Source organism: Cryptotermes secundus, unplaced genomic scaffold (assembly GCF_002891405.2).
Source record: "Cryptotermes secundus unplaced genomic scaffold, Csec_1.0 scaffold22, whole genome shotgun sequence".
In the NCBI taxonomy this organism is placed as follows: domain Eukaryota; kingdom Metazoa; phylum Arthropoda; class Insecta; order Blattodea; family Kalotermitidae; genus Cryptotermes; species Cryptotermes secundus.
This window is the reverse complement of record NW_019742961.1, coordinates 3,639,254-3,657,373: the sequence shown is the minus strand read 5'-3', so window position 1 is coordinate 3,657,373 and position 18,120 is coordinate 3,639,254. Positions and strand designations below refer to the sequence as shown.

Below are 18,120 nucleotides of genomic sequence, written 5' to 3'. Positions count from 1 at the left end.
GCTCTTCTGCACGGTTTTCCGTATTTGCATAAGAAACCACACTTTACGTCCCCGATGACAATTGTGAGAAGGAATCATTTACTGTTCTGTGAAAAGGGGAACCGGAACCACAAGTTGGGAAATGGCTAGTTGGTAAAGGAAGCGATTTGAACTTCAGTTAAGAAGTAGAGTACGGTGATAGGATTTCATATTAATCCTTACAAATCAATGCGTATTATAAATGTGTTTGCCACAGCTGAAGATAAGCCTGATAATATGGTGGATATGTCTTTTTTGTAGGGAATTAAATTACAAAATCATTTTCATAGATTCACATGGAAATTCTCTTAAGAGATTTTGAGTCAGCATGGACAGTCTTGATGAAGGTATATTCATATAGCTTGTTTTCAGTGGTGAGAGTAGTACACAGTTAATAATGTGATCAGAGAACTGTCTATGAAGTATCTTTGAGGATCCATAATCAAATATTGACGTAGATCATTATGTCATCATTAGAAACGTACAGTCAACATACGATAGAAAACAAACTCGCCATGCTTGAGATGTCTCGTAACACGCAGGACTTCTCTTTCGTAAGGCGACCTCGAGGTGTAACGTACCCTCACACGTGTTTCAGGCAGACATAATAGGACTAAATGAGGAGAGGGTCCGTTATCCCAGGTTAGAAGCTGTATTTGTCAACATGGATTAGGTTGTACGTAGCTTTCCTACATGTTACAAGCTCGCAGTAAGCAGGCGACCCGCTCCTGAAGTATTTTACCGCAAGCTTCTGCGGATTTCTTGCTTGTCTCACTGTGACCCTGAAGATGGAGGCGATATGTTCCTATGTTCCTCGAAACGTCTGGTTGTCTCCGAACTGCATAGTGTTACAACCCTGAATGCCGTACTCTTCATAGTCACCTCAGATCCAAGAATTTTGTCTTTCTCGTTTTTTTTTTTTCAATTATTTCACGATGCTGCCTGAGTTGCGGAAAGTGAGTGGTGGGCTGGTATTGTGGATTGGGAAGCCTTAGTAGCACATTCCCCCACACAGATGAAGGAAACCGTGAAAAACCAGTAAACCAGGATTCGAAACGGATACTTTCTTGATATGTCACTCGCCCTACTTCAGATTAATGTCATCCATCTTTTGGCGTATTAAGGCATGCAAACCCCAGGAATAAGTAAATGGTGTGTCTACACACACAAACATACGCGTACACTCACTACATGTCTCAGCAGGCCTCAGATATCTGTTCTCAACAGTTTTAGCCTGACGTCATGAATTCCTAAGGGTGGAAACAGCTGTCATTGACTGTCCTCCCCTGACTACAATAGACCTTTGTATGGCGTGCAACACATGTAGCATACGTAGGGTTTAATGCTTTTGGAATGGTCTGTACATCTGCTCCAGGTAGTAGTCATTGTATAAGTTTCAGGCGTATAGAAATGTGGTAAGTGGTTTGGTAGGTACAAGCAAGCTGGCAACGGTGAGGGAACGAGGGAAGCGGCTGCATTCAGACAGAGTGGTTAAAGGAGGGACAGCGGGCTGCAAGAGGAAGTTCGTAGCGCTCGTCATTTTGCATACCAACACACCTTCTGCTACCTCCGGGGTCTTGCTGCGAATTGTATGAAGACAGTATTGTGTAACTATACGTAGAAAGCTGTTGGTGTTGCTCATCAGGAGACATGGACGTTTCAGTTTGGTGTGCGGTTAATCACAGATACAGACACTGCGCGCGCTGTTGACGGTGTTCGGCTCCTTGAGTAAAAATTGCTGCTCAAGTTCTGTGAACTTCATCCTAACGTCAAGCCCCTGTGTTCAGTTTTATGTGGCAAGTTTTGGTGTATATCGTGTCTAATTTGTGCTATAAATACGTGTAGGACACCAGATTATTCTTCCAACGTGCTTTTAAATCCTGATGGTGCTAGAATGTTCCGTGTGAACAAAAAAATATAGTCTGTGATATGAGTTTTGTTTCATTATAATGTGCCTTTGTAACAAGGAAGAAGGAAACTGAATTCACTTCAGGCACAACTGTGTAATTTTGAAGTGTGAGTGCAGTATATAGTGTTATTTGATAATAATTACTGAAGTGTGGAATACCGTTCGCTTGGATTGGTGCAGAATCAGCAATAATGGGTCAGAATTCTTCAACTCATCACGAGCCTTTGGATAGAGCAAAGGCTGCTCGAAGATCCCTCAGACATATGAAGGTATGTATCTTTGGATCTTATACCTGAAATGTCCAATTGTAATGATCTGCTTTAACATGTCTCTCATCAATGACTGACTCCTTGAAAAGTCGCCAGTTGTGCAGCTACTCAAGGATTTCCCAGCACCTTATGGAACCCGAAGGTACATTACTGTGTTCACAAGAGCCCTCCACTGACCTATCCTGAGCCAGATCGATCCAGTCCATACCACCCCACCATATCTCATTACTAATATTAATTTTAACACCAGTCTCACCTATTTCTTGATCTTCTAGTAGTTTGTGTCTTTCTGCCTTTCCCACCAACATCCTATATACCTTCCTCTTTGCCATCATGCCCTTCCCAGCTCATCCTCCTTGTCTTGATCATTCTAATTATACTTGGAGAAGAGTACAAGCCATGAAGCTCCTCATTATGCAGTTTTCTCCGACCTCCAACCATTTCATCCCTCTTCGGTCCAAATATTCTCCTCAGCACCCTGTTCTCAAACACCCTCAGTTTGTTTCCATTTACTTAATGTCCTAATTGAAACTAGACCTACTTTTAAAAAAATTAGGTCATTTCATTTGTTATAGATTCTCCCTACTCCTCCCAGCCCTAAATAATTTCGTATTTTGATTGCAGCGTAGAAAGTTTTGTGTCAACAACCAGGCGAGACTGTATAGCAAATTGGCCTTGTGTACTTTTAATACTGGCCAGTCCTGGAAAGTAAAATTCATTGGTTCTGGGTTGTGATGAGAAAGAACAAACGTACTAATGAAAATTGTATACTTTTCAGACAGAAGTTGTCATACCGAAAATGATAATATATAAGAAAAATACGTTTGACACGTATTGTGATAATTATATTTCATAAAAAATAAAAATTAAAAGGTAAAGTTGTCCCTGTGCGTTTGTAATTAAGCACTTCGCCATGAAGGTGTATGAAGGAGTGGATGTATACGTGTAGATCCACATTTTCTTGACCTCGGCACTAGTTGGAGGTGAGTGGTCAGCTTGACGCCCCGGCCGCTTTACTCCCGAGGAAAGAGCCGTCTCTACTCATTGGATAGGCGGTTGGATAGACCCCAGAGCCGGCCTGGACGACGTGGAGAAGAGAAAATTCTTGACCCTACCGGGACTCGAACTCCGACTCCTCGGTCGTCCAGCCCGTAGCCAGTCGCTATACCGGCTACGATATCCCGGCGCCTATACTGGTACAGTAGAACACTATTTTTCATCAAGGACGTGGACAATGGCCAGCGTAATATCAGTACGCATAATGTCCGTAATTGCTCTAAAAATTTGGAGAATTTGTATTGTGCATTTGAGATTATATTATGTATTGGCCTTGCGATTTCTTGTTCCCAACGTTTCAGTGTGAAATTGAAATGAACTAGGTCTAGTCCATGTATGTCAGAGCCCTTTGTCCATACAAGCCTCATCGCGTGTTTTATCAACATCGTTAAGGAAACATCTCTGGAAGACAAAATTACTTCAGTTTTATACAGTATGGAGGATAGCAACAACTGCGCCCATTTTCACATTGGTGTCGCAAAAACGTTTGCAATAGTGGATTCCTTGCAGAGAGAGAATCAGGACTGTCCGGCAGTTTCCGAAGTAGTTGGCCTTGACTCATGTTGGTGGGACATTGGGAGCTGGTTGCATGAATACCTGACTGGGGGATTCTAGTGTCTGCCTTGCTTTCAGCTTCGAGACAGTTTGTTACCTGGATTAAGTATTATGGATGGTTTACTTGTCTTCAGTATTGAAGACGCAGATGTTAGAGGAAGTTTGCTGTACATCCTAGGTGACTTGTAGTAAGCCCGAAGTGTCCTTCATTCGTCGGGGATTCTTAAAATAATTACTGAAACAACAGAATTCAGACCATTCACGTCCATCTAATGCGAAGGTTAAGAATGGTGGAGCTATACCACTATTCCTCCATAAGTCTTGGTGCTTAATTAGGCACAGGGAGAATTTTAATAACTGAAATACAGAATTGCTTATATCTTAAGTCTAACACACCTGTAATAAACACAATCTTAATGCCGGTAATACGTGATTCAGCTTCTATATGCATAATTAATAAACCCCGTAAAGAATTTAAAAAATAATTGGATATTATAACTGCGTTTCTGTTACGTGAGAGCTAGTGCACTGCAAGAAAAAACACTGAATTCGTCATATATGCTCTTAATTTCAAAATTTCTTATGTGATATGATACATTTTGTGTTAAGCCGCATGATAGTAAGGGTGGCCGCACACCAACTGAGTCAAGACAAGCATCAAGACATGGGACAAAGGATGCAGTCTTGCTTCATTCGTGATTCGTCATCATCATGACTCAGACCGGTGTGCGGCGGTTTTCATAATCTCATTCATTTCAACTGTGCTCCTTTCTTTGCGTCATGTCGCAGACATCGTGTCTTGACGCATGCCGGTGTGCGGCCTACCTAAGTCTTGCAAACGACAAATGCCTTGATGTGCAATATATTGACCCACAGGCTTATGGCTGTCTAGCGGCAGACCAGTGGCGAACATAGATCACTTTATGCGTTATATCGCATATGGTGTAGAATTTACCGTACAAACATGACGGAAGGAAACGGAAAAGATAAGGATTTTGTGCTTTAGATACATAAGGTCCTTACAGTCCTCAAAGACTGCTTTGTGTCACAATAACAAAACTTTGTTCCTTCTTGCGTAGAATTTATGTGAAACGGAAACTGTTAAATACGTTGAAACACTTCGTAAATATCATGAATTAGATTCCCTTGGCAAATAGGCCAGTTAATTTTTAAAGACCTGTATACATATTATGTTGTAGTTTGTTTTGCTGAAAACTTGAACAACAGCTAAGACATTAAGGCTACAGAGAGAGAGACTGTAGTTTTGAAGCAAGAATCATGTCTGCATATCACTCCCATTTGCCATACTGTCAGCGTGGGGGATTGCTCTAGACCAAGGGTATCCAAACTACGGGCCGCGGGCCACATCAGGCCCGCGAAAGAATTGTGCAGAAATGTGATTTATTTGCACTTATCAAGGCATTCAGAGCAAAGTTGATACTTCTGGAAAGCCAAGTGAAAAATTGTAACTTTGTTCATATGCTATACTGTGCAGAGTTGCATAAATAGGGTGACGATGAATTTCCTTCCTCGTTTGCAAATTTAGTCATTTCAGATTTGAAAGAACAATTTTGGAAGTGATTTGCTGATTTGGATGCCAGTGCTCAGGAAATTAGATTGTTTCAAAATCCGTTTGACTGTGATGCTGTAGATGTCCCAAGTCAAATTCAAATGGAAATTATTGAACTTCAGGAAAATTATCATATTAAAGACAAAATGCAAGGAAGGAAATTTGATTGAATTTTTTAAATTTCTGAACTCTGAGCAATTTCCAAATTTAGAGAAATTTGCTTGTAAAGTTATCTCTATTTTTGAGGCGACATATCTGTGTGAACAAACTTTTTCCCAGATGAAGTACATCAAGTCGAAATACAGGGCAAATTTATCCGATGAACATTTAAAGTCGCTACTTGTGATTAGCGTTTCAAAATTTGAACCTCAATTTAATCAGATTTTATGAATGCAGGAAGAGTTCCATCATTCACATTAATTGTTTTGTTATAATTTGTGATGAAAATATGAGCATTTGCTGCTACTGTCTCTTGTCATTAATATACAATAATTTATTCTCACGTACTTTGTATTTAGTTTATGAAATTGTGTGGTTTCAATAAAACTCATATACCTAGAGTTATTAATGTCTCATTTTATCCGGCCCGTTGAAAGTGCTGAATTACCTAATGTGGCCCGCGTTTCGAAAAGTTTGAAGACCCCTGCTCTAGACGAAACTATCGAATTGTGATGTATCTTCAGCATTTTGACGGGAAAACTGATTATACTGAAACACCCACAATTTCTGTTGTTTTTTATTTTTTTGTCCATCGTCCGGTATTCTAGACGCCTGCTCTTTTGAGTCCCTAAGAAATAACTAATCTCAATCACTGGACAACCCATATGTCCAAGTCCTACTGCGACTGACAGTCAGTCACTCAGTCAGTCAGTCAGTATAACGACAGCTATATAAATACCTGAGAGCACCCTTTGTCAGTGGGAGATAACAGGAAAAATGTGCAACAAAAATTCTGATAAAGCATGCACAGATCTGAAACTAAGATAGAAAGGGAGGGGGCAATTTTATGCAACAAACCAAGTCCGTGAAAACCAGTGCATGGGATTAATTAGTGAATGTTGTGAAAACGCCAGTAATTCCGAGTAGAGGAAGTTACTGAATTTACACGCGCAGTAGGACTGTTTTAAAAATTAGGCATATACTCTTGTTGTTTGGAAATCGCAGATATCTTGATGGGTTTTCTGACCATCAGGTTACAGGGAACTCAAGTACCGATAACACAGATTAAAGAAATAGTGGTGCAGTGAAAGCAGAACCGTATTTTATTATGATGATTAGAATCTCGCCGATCGTAGTGGCCGAGCGACGGACTAAGGCAGGAAATGTATTGGTGGGATCGTGGGTTCGAATCCCATTCCAATATGGATGTCTGTGTTTTTTCTCTCTTCGTACTTGATTGTGTACGTAGCGGCCTTGCGACTACAGACTGTCTGTAATATTACTAGTTTTGAGGTTAATTCTGGAACTGGAACAGTCTAGAGGGCCTAATTCTACTGGTAGGCGTTTAAGTAAAGTAGTTTTGTTAGTAACTAGGTGATCTCGACTTTCCCCGGCCGTAATGCACATGTAATTTTCATCTTTATCATTCATCGTACCATACTAGCTTCTTCTTTCGATAGAGCTTATAATACGCCTTGCGTATTCTGTATAAGGGGTGGGCCTTCTTGGCCCTTGCACCGCGACCGCTGATCTATTGTGCCTTGCGTATTCTGTAGGTTTATCCCTTAACATTTTTTAGATGTAATTTTCAGTTTTTCCTTGTGCATGTGGAATAAAAATTGGAATTTATTTGTAAACTTGAAATTATCAAGAACTACAACAAATTCAGAATAAGCAATGCGTTCTATTTTCTAAGCTCTAAGCTCTGTCGGACGTAAGAAAGAAAAACTCAGTACGCTGGAGCGAATAGTTCTCGAGCAATAAGCAGAGAGCTATCTTTTGAATTTTAAAAAGTTTGGGGGATAATGAAACTAAAACTTCGGGTGCTTTGAAGTGTTTAGAACTTCCCTAAGGATTGTCCTCTATTATAAGCTAAATTTGCTCGAAATGGGTGCAGTTGTATGGAAATATACGTGGTAGTTCGTGGAATGTGGTTTTGTCGCGTCATATTACAAGGTATTCACATACACTTACGCAGATCCACATCGGCCCTCAAAATAGTTGCCGTTGGCCGGTATGCAAGTCTGTCAACGTTGAAATAGCTGTCGAGAACATTGCTGAAACATATTGTNATATCAGAGCATCTTAGAAGATAAACTTGCAGTTGATTTGCTGTTCGTCAGTGCAGCGCGCACAGGCAAAGAACATTTTGATGGTAATGCATCATGTATACAAGAGTGTAGTAAAGAGGATTTCCGTGCTCCTTTTTCCGAAAAGTCTTCGACATAATAAACCAAACATTTGACCACCGAGAAATGTTGCGCAAAATAAATTATTTGCATACCTGTATAAACATAGCCGTAGCGCTAAAATTTGATTTTTGTATACTTACAGAACTCCTCCTTCCGGCCACTGATATGAAATTTGTGATTGGATCTGATTTACGTCCAGTCTCATCGATTTAGTTTTCTTCATTTCATGCTCTACAAGTGTTGGTTTATCAACTTTTAGAGGATTGCGAATCCGCCACGTATAGGACGTGCAGTACCCCATCCCAGTCTTAGGATCACGCCCGTAAAAGTGCCTTTATTCTGTACCTTAATCTCGTTTACTCGCGGCTTCGTTACTACAGTCAGCCTGAAGCATCTTTAAGGATGCATCATCATCAGATGATCGTGTAAGTCGTTACGTTATCGTTAGAAAGTTACTAGATTCTGTTTTCAGCGTACTACGGGCAGAGTTACATATACTGTACCCTGATCGCCTGGAGAGCGGGGCTTGAGCTCAATGTGTGATCACCCATGCTAGGCGAGTGGAATGGCAGGGGCCAGACAAAAGGTAGCACCTGGTCCTACAAGTTAGGTGTTCGATGTAAGGCTAATGACCTCACCTTGTAAAGTAACGTGTGTTAAGGAATCTAACGATAGATGCCGGATGAGAGAAGGATTGGCACTGTCGTCAAAGAGGGGTAGAGCGAAGGAGCAAATGTAAGTAAATTAAATCATTTCCAACAAACTGCCCGAAACAAAATCACCATACCGTAGATCTTGTTTGAATCCGTGGGGCTTTTCTTCAGTAAGGTTCTCTGCTCAGGAGCCGGGATAGCGTAGTCGGTATAGCGACTGGCTACGGGTTGGACGACAGAGGGGTCAGAGTTCGACTCCCGGTAGGGTCAAGAATTTTCTCTACTTCACCTCGCCCGCCCGGCTCTGGAGCACATACCGAGGGCTCGTTTTCCGGGGGTTAAACGGCCGGTGTGTGAAGCTGACCACTCACCTGTGCAACTAGTGCCGAGGTCAAGAAAACGTGGATCTATACATCCACTCCCCCATACGCGTTCATGCATTGTGCTTAATTAATTAAGTAAAGGGACGATTTGTCTATTCAGGTATGACGCACACAAATAGGTGTTTCAAAGTATACGCAAGGTGTGTGCGTATCGTGAACGGTATCGCCAGTTCATCCCCCCTCCCCACGAAATACCATTCGCGATGGTGGATTTGAACATGTGAGCTGGTGGAGGAAACTGACGATTCGCGGAGTATCTGTACCCCCTGTCCGGAACTCGTCGCTACATTTCAGTTACGCTGTAACATTGATAGGCGATCTTTACAAAGTAAAGAAGAACGTCTTATGTGGTTGCCTTGTCTCTTCGTCTGTATGTGGCCTAATATTAGCATCTAAACCATTCGGCAGATTTTCTTAACAGTCGATATGGGAGCATTTCAGTGAAATGTATGGGATTGTTCCCACTTTCAGCCAAATCCATATTGAGCCTGGTTTACATAACGCCAGAATTGGACTTCTCCGTGTTACTCATAAACCGTTTCGCAGATGTTAAAACTCAATTTGGGAGATTTCCACGTAAAGTCGGACAGTTTCGATTCTCAGCCGTATTAATCGATAATGAAACACAAGTTGCTTAAAGTCATCAGCGGAATTTGCCTTATATCCCATAATTTTTTCCACAGATATTGCTGAAATTTGGTATGGGACACTCTTTACCCGTTTACATTTCAGTAATCCTATTCTCAGGTTAAACAAATTTCTGAGGACACCGTTAGTAATTTTATAGAGTAAATTCCTTCCATTCTTGCTTCTAATGGTTGATTATTTGGCCATTCAGTATAAAGTGAACGAATGCGAAATTATTAGTTTTATTATTATTATTATTATTATTATTATTATTATTATTATTATTATTAGTTTCTTCTAGCTGGAAGGAGCACCTTTCACGTGTACGTGAAAATAACCTAATTCCTATCATGGATTTTTTTTTCATTCGTCTACAGCCCCCTTGGGTCCGGGCCTCCGATTTTTTTTTTCAGTTTCATGATCATTTTACAGACGGTAGGAGTCCTTGGATGAGTGATCAGCTCGTCTCAAGGCCTCTACCTAAACACAGGACAACACAAACAGAATAAACACATACCAAACATTCATGCCTTGTGTGGGATTCGAACCCACGATCCCGGCTTCCGAGCGAGCGAAGACAGTGCATGCATTAGAACGCTCGGCTACCGTGGCCACCCTATCGTGGATATGCATTCATAATTAAGGCGAAGGCATGCATTAAAACTAAAAAGGAGTACTCCATGTTGATTCAGAAAATTAAATTTGCAGTTTCTGCTGCGGTTTGATCCCCGTAGCCATCGTCAGGTGAAATGTATGTTCATGACACGTTCATGATTAGGCGGCGTACTTTATATTAATGGAATGAAGAGCGTTAAACTCGTATTCAGTGTAACTGAAAGTCATAGAGGCAGGAGAACAACCATGTGGAGAACGTATGCTTGTTATTTGATTGCTGTTTTTTTTTAATTCGCTTAGTGGTGGGTGGAGTCCAACTGGGTCCACTCAGCACGGCGGCCACTGATTGGCCTATTGTAGCCTGCCCCGGGTGATTATGATGATGGAGAATTTGGTGGAATGAAGATTGGCAGGGGAAATAGAAGTACTCGGAGAAAACCCGCCCCAGTGCCACTTTGTCCACCACGAATCCCACTTGTCCAGACCCCGGGATCGAACCCGGGCCGCCGCGGTGGGAAGCCAGCGACTAACCGCTTGAGCTATGGCGCGTCCTTGTCTTTAAGTAAGGAAACATCTTCAGTACCACCTTGCTTCATCTGTTATTCATGAGCGCTGCCATTCTGCTAGGAAATGTGCATTTATTTCATTGGTTACTGTACGTTGAAAATTACATCAGCTGTAGTCCAACGGCCGTCTGCAGTGAGTGCATTGACAGATGTGAACTTTGACAGGAAATTCAAGGTCCATCACTGCCTCGTGTGACTACAGTCATAAAATGTTTGGTTAAACAGTTATATAAGGAATGTCAATTTTTTAGATCAACTCCTGCTACTCACCAACAGAAAACACCATAAAGATTATTCCAAGTACCCAACGGGAACTGGCGTACGATTTAAAATTATAGTTTGAATTGATGAGGTAAAAGGTAAAGTTGGCCCTGTGCTTAACTAATTAAGAACTACGCCATGAAGACGTATGGGGGAGTGGATGTATAGATCCACATTTCTTGACCTCAGCACTAGTTGGAGGTGTGATCAGTTTCACACCCCGGCCGCTTTACCCCCAGGGAAAGAGCCCCCGTTACCCATTGGATAGGAGGTTGGGTGGACCCCAGAGCCGGTCTGGACGATTGGAGAAGTGAAAATTCTTGACCTTATCGGGACTGGAACTGTGACCCCTCGGTCGTCCAGTCCGAGCCAGTGCGTCAGTGTCTTCGGATGGCTGGAACGGAATTTTACAGAAGGGGAATTTTCAAACTCCCAGAACGCTGGGAGAAATGTGTACAAAGAAGTGGCGATTATGTGGAAAAATAAAGAAAGGTCTGTAGATTGAGGTGGTGTATTTGGTTTGTCAATAATAAAGCATGTTACTTTACAAAAAATTGTTGTTCATGACTTTCAGTACGACCCTCGTATTTTACTACATTTTTAAGCATCTCCATATTTTAACAAATTTATATTTGTAGTTTACACAGATGTGGATGGTTTGTGTACATCACCAGATGTTACCATTTACAGTCGAAACTTGTAGTGTATAACATGAAATATATTTTTATTAGTGTACGGTTATGTGACTGTAAAGGTTTTCTATTTATTATATCTGAACACCGCCGGTCAGAATGGCCGCACTGTGTAAGGCATGAATTATCTTCGCCTGCTCAATCACTGGTATCATGGGTTCGAATGCCACTCAAGGCACTGATGTCTGTGTGTGTTTATTTTGTGTTTGTGTTGTCCTGTGTGCGGGTAACGGCCTTGCGAGGTGCTGATCCCCCGTCCAAGGAGTCCTACGGAATGTGTAGAAAAATAAGGAACTGAGAAAGCTGCCAAGGTCCAACAAAGGACTGTAGTGCCATATATACGTATTTGGACACGTATGGCAAAGCTTGTAGGCCTATTTTTGGAACGTTTCGTTCCTAGCACACACAAAAAAAAATAAGTTTTTATCTTTCCATTACAAATATTATCTGATTATTGATGTATAAGGAGGTAATCGCTGCTTATTCATCGTGCGAAACATTTTAGCAAGATAATGCAGTTTTAAAATGTAAAATCAGGCGATACGGAGACAAATGTTTACCACTTTGCATTAAAGAATGAAAATTATGGTTAGAAACTCTTAATTTCCACAGGGAAAAATATTGGAAACGTTAGCCTGCTTCTCGAGGATAATACATTTTGTTACGACACACCTTTCACATGCTTCCTTTAATGCGAAATCTGGTGCAGATTGAATATAATTTACCAGCTTCGGTTAGGTATTCAGTTTTAGTTTTCATTAATTCATGCTTCAAACAAAAGGCTTAGCCATGCCAGACATCTCTTTTACTGCAATTGTATGTAGCACATGAATGGATTTTTTTTTTTACTTGTTTGCACTAGTGGCTTATAATGAAAAACATTCTTTCATATGTTAATTGTGTTTCTCTTTTCTGTTGCTAACGGCATGTTCTTTGTTTCGCTGACTAACATGGCGGAAAAATTAATCAAGATTCTTTAAATTGGTTGTTGAGTTTGCATTGAAAATATAAATTAAATCGATCGTGTGGTTAGAAAATTTCTCATTCGAAAGGATCGCACCCTGTTCTGAAAATGTTCATTGTCGTCGCAGTTTATCACTCGATAGAAATAGTACATTTCACGTCGACGCCGGTGTTGTTTCCTGATCTAAACTAAATTCTGCACAATTTAGTCCTGTATGATTTGTCTTCCAGCAGTACGGATTAAACTTTCTGACCTGCTCCAATTCAGAACTAATTGCCGAAAATATGAATCTTTCTACGGGGATTTGCCCATCGCATGGCTTCTGCTCACGCAGGACAGCACAAACACAAGGACAAGGGGATTGATCCCATTGTTCGAGCGGTCTAAGACATTACGCGCCTTAGACCGCCACTTCGATCCCCTGCTCCTAACGAAATAGCTTCATGGAGCTGAGCCCTTCTTGGGAAGCCGCCAATTTTGCAGGTAATCAAGAACTTACCAGCATTTTATGGAACCCGAAGGTTCATTACCCTGTTCACAGGAGCCCTCCACTGGCCCTATCCTGAGCCAGATCAATCCAGTTCATACCATCGCAGCCTGTCTCTCTTAATATCCATTTTAATATTGTCCACCCACCTATGTCTTGGCCTTCCTAGTGGTCCCTTTCCTTCTGGTTTTAACACCAATATCCTGTATGTATTCCTCCACTCCCCCATTCATGTTACATGCCCTGTCCATCTCATCCTCCCTGACACGATTATTCTATGTAAGATTTGAGGCTTTCACGGCGGTGATTATGAAGAAAGCAGTCTTCTGGGATTTGGCACCGTGTATATGTGGTGTTAACCGACGTTAATCTGCGCTTGCAGATTTCTTATATTTTTTCTTCTACCCTGAAGATGGAGGCGATACGTTCCTCCGAAACGTCGGTTAACACCACATATACACGGTGCCAAATCCCAGAAGACTGCTTTCTTCACGATTATTCTAATTGTATTTGGCGCTCCATTCTCCCACTTTTCTCTTCGGTCCAGATATTTTCCTCAGTACCTTGTTCCCAAATACCTTCAGTCTGTGTTCTTCCCTTAATGGCCTGTGTTTTTTAGATTGAAATTACGGGCACGTTGTATATTTCAGGAGGAGAGATTCGCCGTGTAATGGTTGCTTATGGCAGCTCCAAGTTATCTATTTGTAAATAGTTCTTCTTAAACATGCTATTATTATTCCTGGTATAGTTGAACAGCTGATAACGTAAATATGATAACGATTAGAAATTCGAGTCTGTTTTTTAAAAGATGGAGCGTCACTTGTTTTCAGTTGATGAAACAGATTTTAAATAAGCGTCGCTCAAAACAACGGGCTTCATGATGTAGTCTTATTCTCTACTACATGTTTCGATCTTTTCCGGTCGTCAGGAGGTGGAACAAGTTGATGTGTTATTCACAATAAAATCCTACTACTCCTTAGCATTTAGGGGTACGGGGTAGCGTAGTTGGTTGAGGCATTATGCTACAAGCCAGAAGGTCGCGGGTTCAAGTCCCGATGAGGTCATTGGATTTTTTTTTTCAATTGACCTAATCCTTCCAACCGCACTATGGCCCTGGGGTCGACTCAGTCTCTAACAGAAATGAGTACCAGGAATTAATTAAATAATTTTCCTGGGAAGTAAAGCGCGGCCGGCGCGTAAGGCTGACAACCTCCCACCAGAGGACATGCTCTCCTTATTGGCATGATAGCTCTTTAACAGTAGGCTAAGATTGTTCCTTCCCTGATGCCATCGAGTCAACACATTCAGTGATATAAAATGGTCTATTTAAATAACAGTGAACAAATGGATCAGGGTGATATCGTGAAATAGGCTATGTTTACGTGTTTACCCTGTTCGCTGCAGCCATCATTCATAGCCAGTCTGCCGTATAGGCCTATAATTCTCTTTTGCATAACCGCAGCAGCTGGCACATCGACTGTAATATCTATTTATATATTTATTTAACGACTCTTTCAGTAGCTTAGACTGTAGCATCGAATAACAACGATTAGTGAATAGAACTTGAATAGATATGGCAAAAGGCAGGTTTAGCCTATTTCGAACTACTGTCAGGGCATTTTTCTGGAGGGGCTGAATAAGAACATGAAAGCCGAGATTTGAAACCGGGACTTTAAGCAGCGCTATGAAATAACCAAACAAAACAATATTGGGGGGGGCCGCTGGAAGTATTTTTTATTATTCTTAGTGGGGTGAGGCTGAGTCCACTTCGTACTGCGGCCACTACTGGCCCCTTGTACCAGCCCCAGATGATAGATGATGGTTATTATGGAGCAATTGGTGGAATGAAGATTGTCAGGGGAAACCGAAGTACTCGGAGGAAAAGCTGCCTCAGTGCCATTTTGTCCACCACAAATCCCACATGACATGACCCGGGTTCGAACCCAGGCCGCCGCAGTGGGAAGCCACGAGTAGCTGCCCGAGCTATGGCACGACCTTGTCTGGAAGTAAGCGTAATAAGTTCAGTAGGCCTGCATGTTCCGCCTCGTCTCCGGAATATAGGACAAGATCGCAACATAAAGACAGATCCTTCGAAAGTGGAGAGAAGTTGAATTATTTGGGAACGACGGTAGGTTAATGCATCGGAGATTCAATCATGGGGGAAACTAAGAGCAGACTGAATTTAGGGAGCGTCTTTTACCATTCAGCACAGAATCTTTGTCTTCGATCTGCTGCCTAGTTTTTACGTATCCGTGTATTTTTTATTTATTCATTTAAATTTATTTGTACAGTGTTTTGTACAGTCACTCTCGATAGCTCTTGACTATACGTATAGCCTTGAATAGTAGAATAATGAATTGGAAAGCACGTGGAATGAAGCGATTTTAACATACGTGTAATTTGAGGTACCATTCTAGAAGTTACCTGGAGTGTCTAAGGAAACCGCAAAAAACATTGGTCAAGGGAGCCGTCTTTCGGGCCAGGATTTCAACCCAAGGTCTCGTGAATACGAAGCAAGTTTGCTAACCAAGTAACTGCAACACTCGATTCCTGCTGACGAGAACAAGGATTTGATGTGCAAAACAGAATTATTTTGTTTGTTGTTTTATGTGAGTTCGAAACTTGGTGTCGTACATGAAGAGCTTGGATGTCTCCATAGTTTGTACTCTTTAGAAAATATTATTAGGGCAATGAAATAAGGAAGAGGAGACGGTTGAAGCATGTAAAAGTAGGAAATGTATGCAAGGTTTTAATTAGCAGACCTGAAGGAAAGAGACCTCTTTTGAAAACTTGGCCTTATATGGGAAAGTAATATTGAAATTGATCTTAAAGATACAGTGTGGGGGTAGACTGGATTAATCTGGCTCAGGATAATGACCAATGTCAGGTCCTTGTGAATTTGGTAATCAGTCATCAAATTCTGTAAAAAAAATTGGGAGTTTCTTGACTAGCTGAGCTACTGCTAGCTTCTCAAGGTGTACTCTGCTCCATGGAATTGGTTGTAGAGAGTGGTACCTCAGGGTCGAATGTTTTTTGGAAAAATTCTGCGTTATAGTTCCATAAAATCGTATACACACTACCGTGACATTACCTTCCCGGCAAATTGGTTACTGTTGTCGTTTGCATTGTTTTTTTTCTCTTGGTCTGAACGTCGTCTATTTCCGTAGTCTTCTGCAATTTCTAACCTTCCGGCCATGTTTCATATTTCGTTACTTATAGCTCATAACTCATTTGAATGCTGGACGTGTTACTACGTCCTTCGGGCTCACCTTCTAATCGGACTTCCTCCTTCCATTCCGAATTGTATGGCATGACTTCCTGGCAGACCCACAGTAGTAAGAGTATCTATTGTGGATGCGCGATTTAATGATCCCAGGCCTCACCTGCGAGAGACATAGCAAGCTGGAACTCGGGCACAAGAATGTAGCAATGTTGTCTGGTGTTCATTTAAACTTCAGATGTCGAAGAGTGCAGTCGCAAGATTTCAGAGTTCAGAGTACATGCCAGTGCTTGCAGGTTAAACATACGGCTGGCAACACACTTGACCAACATGTAGCTGTCGGCCAATGCTGTTTCGAGGCGGAACCGGCTTGTACACTGTTGACCAGTGCTCTATATAGGCCGACAGCTGAGCGTTGATACGTATCATTAAATCACCCCCGTTATGAGCGTCTGTAGCCATTCGTAATTGTCGATGGTTAGGTAGCGTTTTCTATACTCCGAAAGATGAATTTGTCCCTGTTCTTAATTATGCAACAAGCTGTAAAGATGTTGAGATCTGGCTAAAGATACCCAGACATTGACTGATCCTGATCTTGGTTAAAACGGATTACAGTGAAACCTGTCGAGTGATCCATCTGCCTCTGTATGTCGATTATCTTTATATTACATCATTACCTCCCCTTCCCCTCCTCCTCTTCAGCTTCATCTCATCACCATCATCATCATCATCATCATCGTTAAAACAGCCATTTTTGTCCCATAGCCCTAGACCATCGGTTTTCAGTTATTTGGATTTTGCAATAACAATTATTTTCAGAGAAGGGTCGTCAGCCTTGCGGCCAACCCCCAACCTGAAGGACCAGGTTTCTGTATTTACAGTATGTCCCCCAGTGACGGGGTGGCCCGGTTATCCCTAGGCACCGGGTTTCCTCTCAGGAGTCGTTATATTACATGATTTCAGTAAAAGTCAGTAGAGTGTTATTCTGACGTTGTGACGAAGGGCCTTAGGTAGGCGTATCGAAATGGAAGTCACTCGTTTCTGAGGCAAGTACGAGGTGCATCGGAAAGTTCCCGGACTAGGTCAGAAAAGAAATGCTGGCTTAACTTATTCAATTTTTGCTGCTGTCTCCTTCAAAATAGTCTCCTCGGGAACGTATACAGCGAATCCGTCTTCCCCCCCCCCCTACTCTTCAAAACACCGTGGAAGTCATTTTCCTTGATGCTATCGAGTACCGCTTGTGATTCCCTTTGGATGTCAGACACTGTTTTAACGTCGTCCTTTAAGTTTCGTTTTCAATTTGGGAAACAAAGCGAAATCACAGGGGGCTAAGTCCGGCGAGTAGGGAGGATGGGGAAGGATAACCATTTTGTCGTTAGTCACAAACTCTGTGGTTTTCAGGGACGTGTGGGCTGGCACACTGCCGTGATGAAGGGACAATCCGGCGCATGTTCAAATTTTATATTAAGATCTGCAAACACCATAACTGGTCCCAGCGGTGTCTGCGAGCTCATAAATTGTTCGGCGACGGTCTTCGTGGAAGAGTTCTAGATTTTTTCAACAATATTTGTCGTTTTTCTAGTGCTTGGTCACCCTGAACGTTCGTCATCTTCACTTGACACTCGACCGCCCATTAAACGTGAATGACAGTCAAAAATCGCTGCCCGGCTTAAAGAATGTTGTCCGAAAGCCGCACGAAGCATTTCAATGGTTTCGGTAGCGGATTTACTGAGCTTCACGCAAAACTTGATACAGACACATTGCTCGATTTTGCCATCCATCGCAGGCAAAACGAAACGCGAAGTCGAAAAAGCCACCCGTGTAAAAACGATGCGTGTTCACAGCGCGTTGTCACATGGCAGACTGATGCGGTAGGCTTTCGGAAGTGTAACCTTGGCCTTCCCTCTCAACTTTCACCAAGGCA

At 41.9% G+C, this 18,120-nt stretch overlaps 1 protein-coding gene across 9 annotated transcripts in view; it reads left to right on the top strand.

The window, feature by feature from the left end:
• The window catches only part of LOC111873397 (protein numb), a 214,496-nt gene that overhangs the window by 70,132 nt on the left and 126,244 nt on the right, over positions 1-18,120 (top strand). The window contains exon 2 of one of the 9 annotated variants that reach the window (XM_023868069.2): positions 1,439-2,196. The exons of 6 other annotated variants lie outside the window; for them this stretch is intronic. In XM_023868069.2, coding sequence (XP_023723837.1) covers positions 2,119-2,196 — 78 coding nt within the window. In that variant the 5' untranslated portion in view covers positions 1,439-2,118. Of the gene's footprint in view, positions 1-1,412; positions 2,197-18,120 lie in introns of all 9 variants that reach the window. 2 more of the 9 variants (XM_023868070.2, XM_033755074.1) reach the window with 2 other exon arrangements.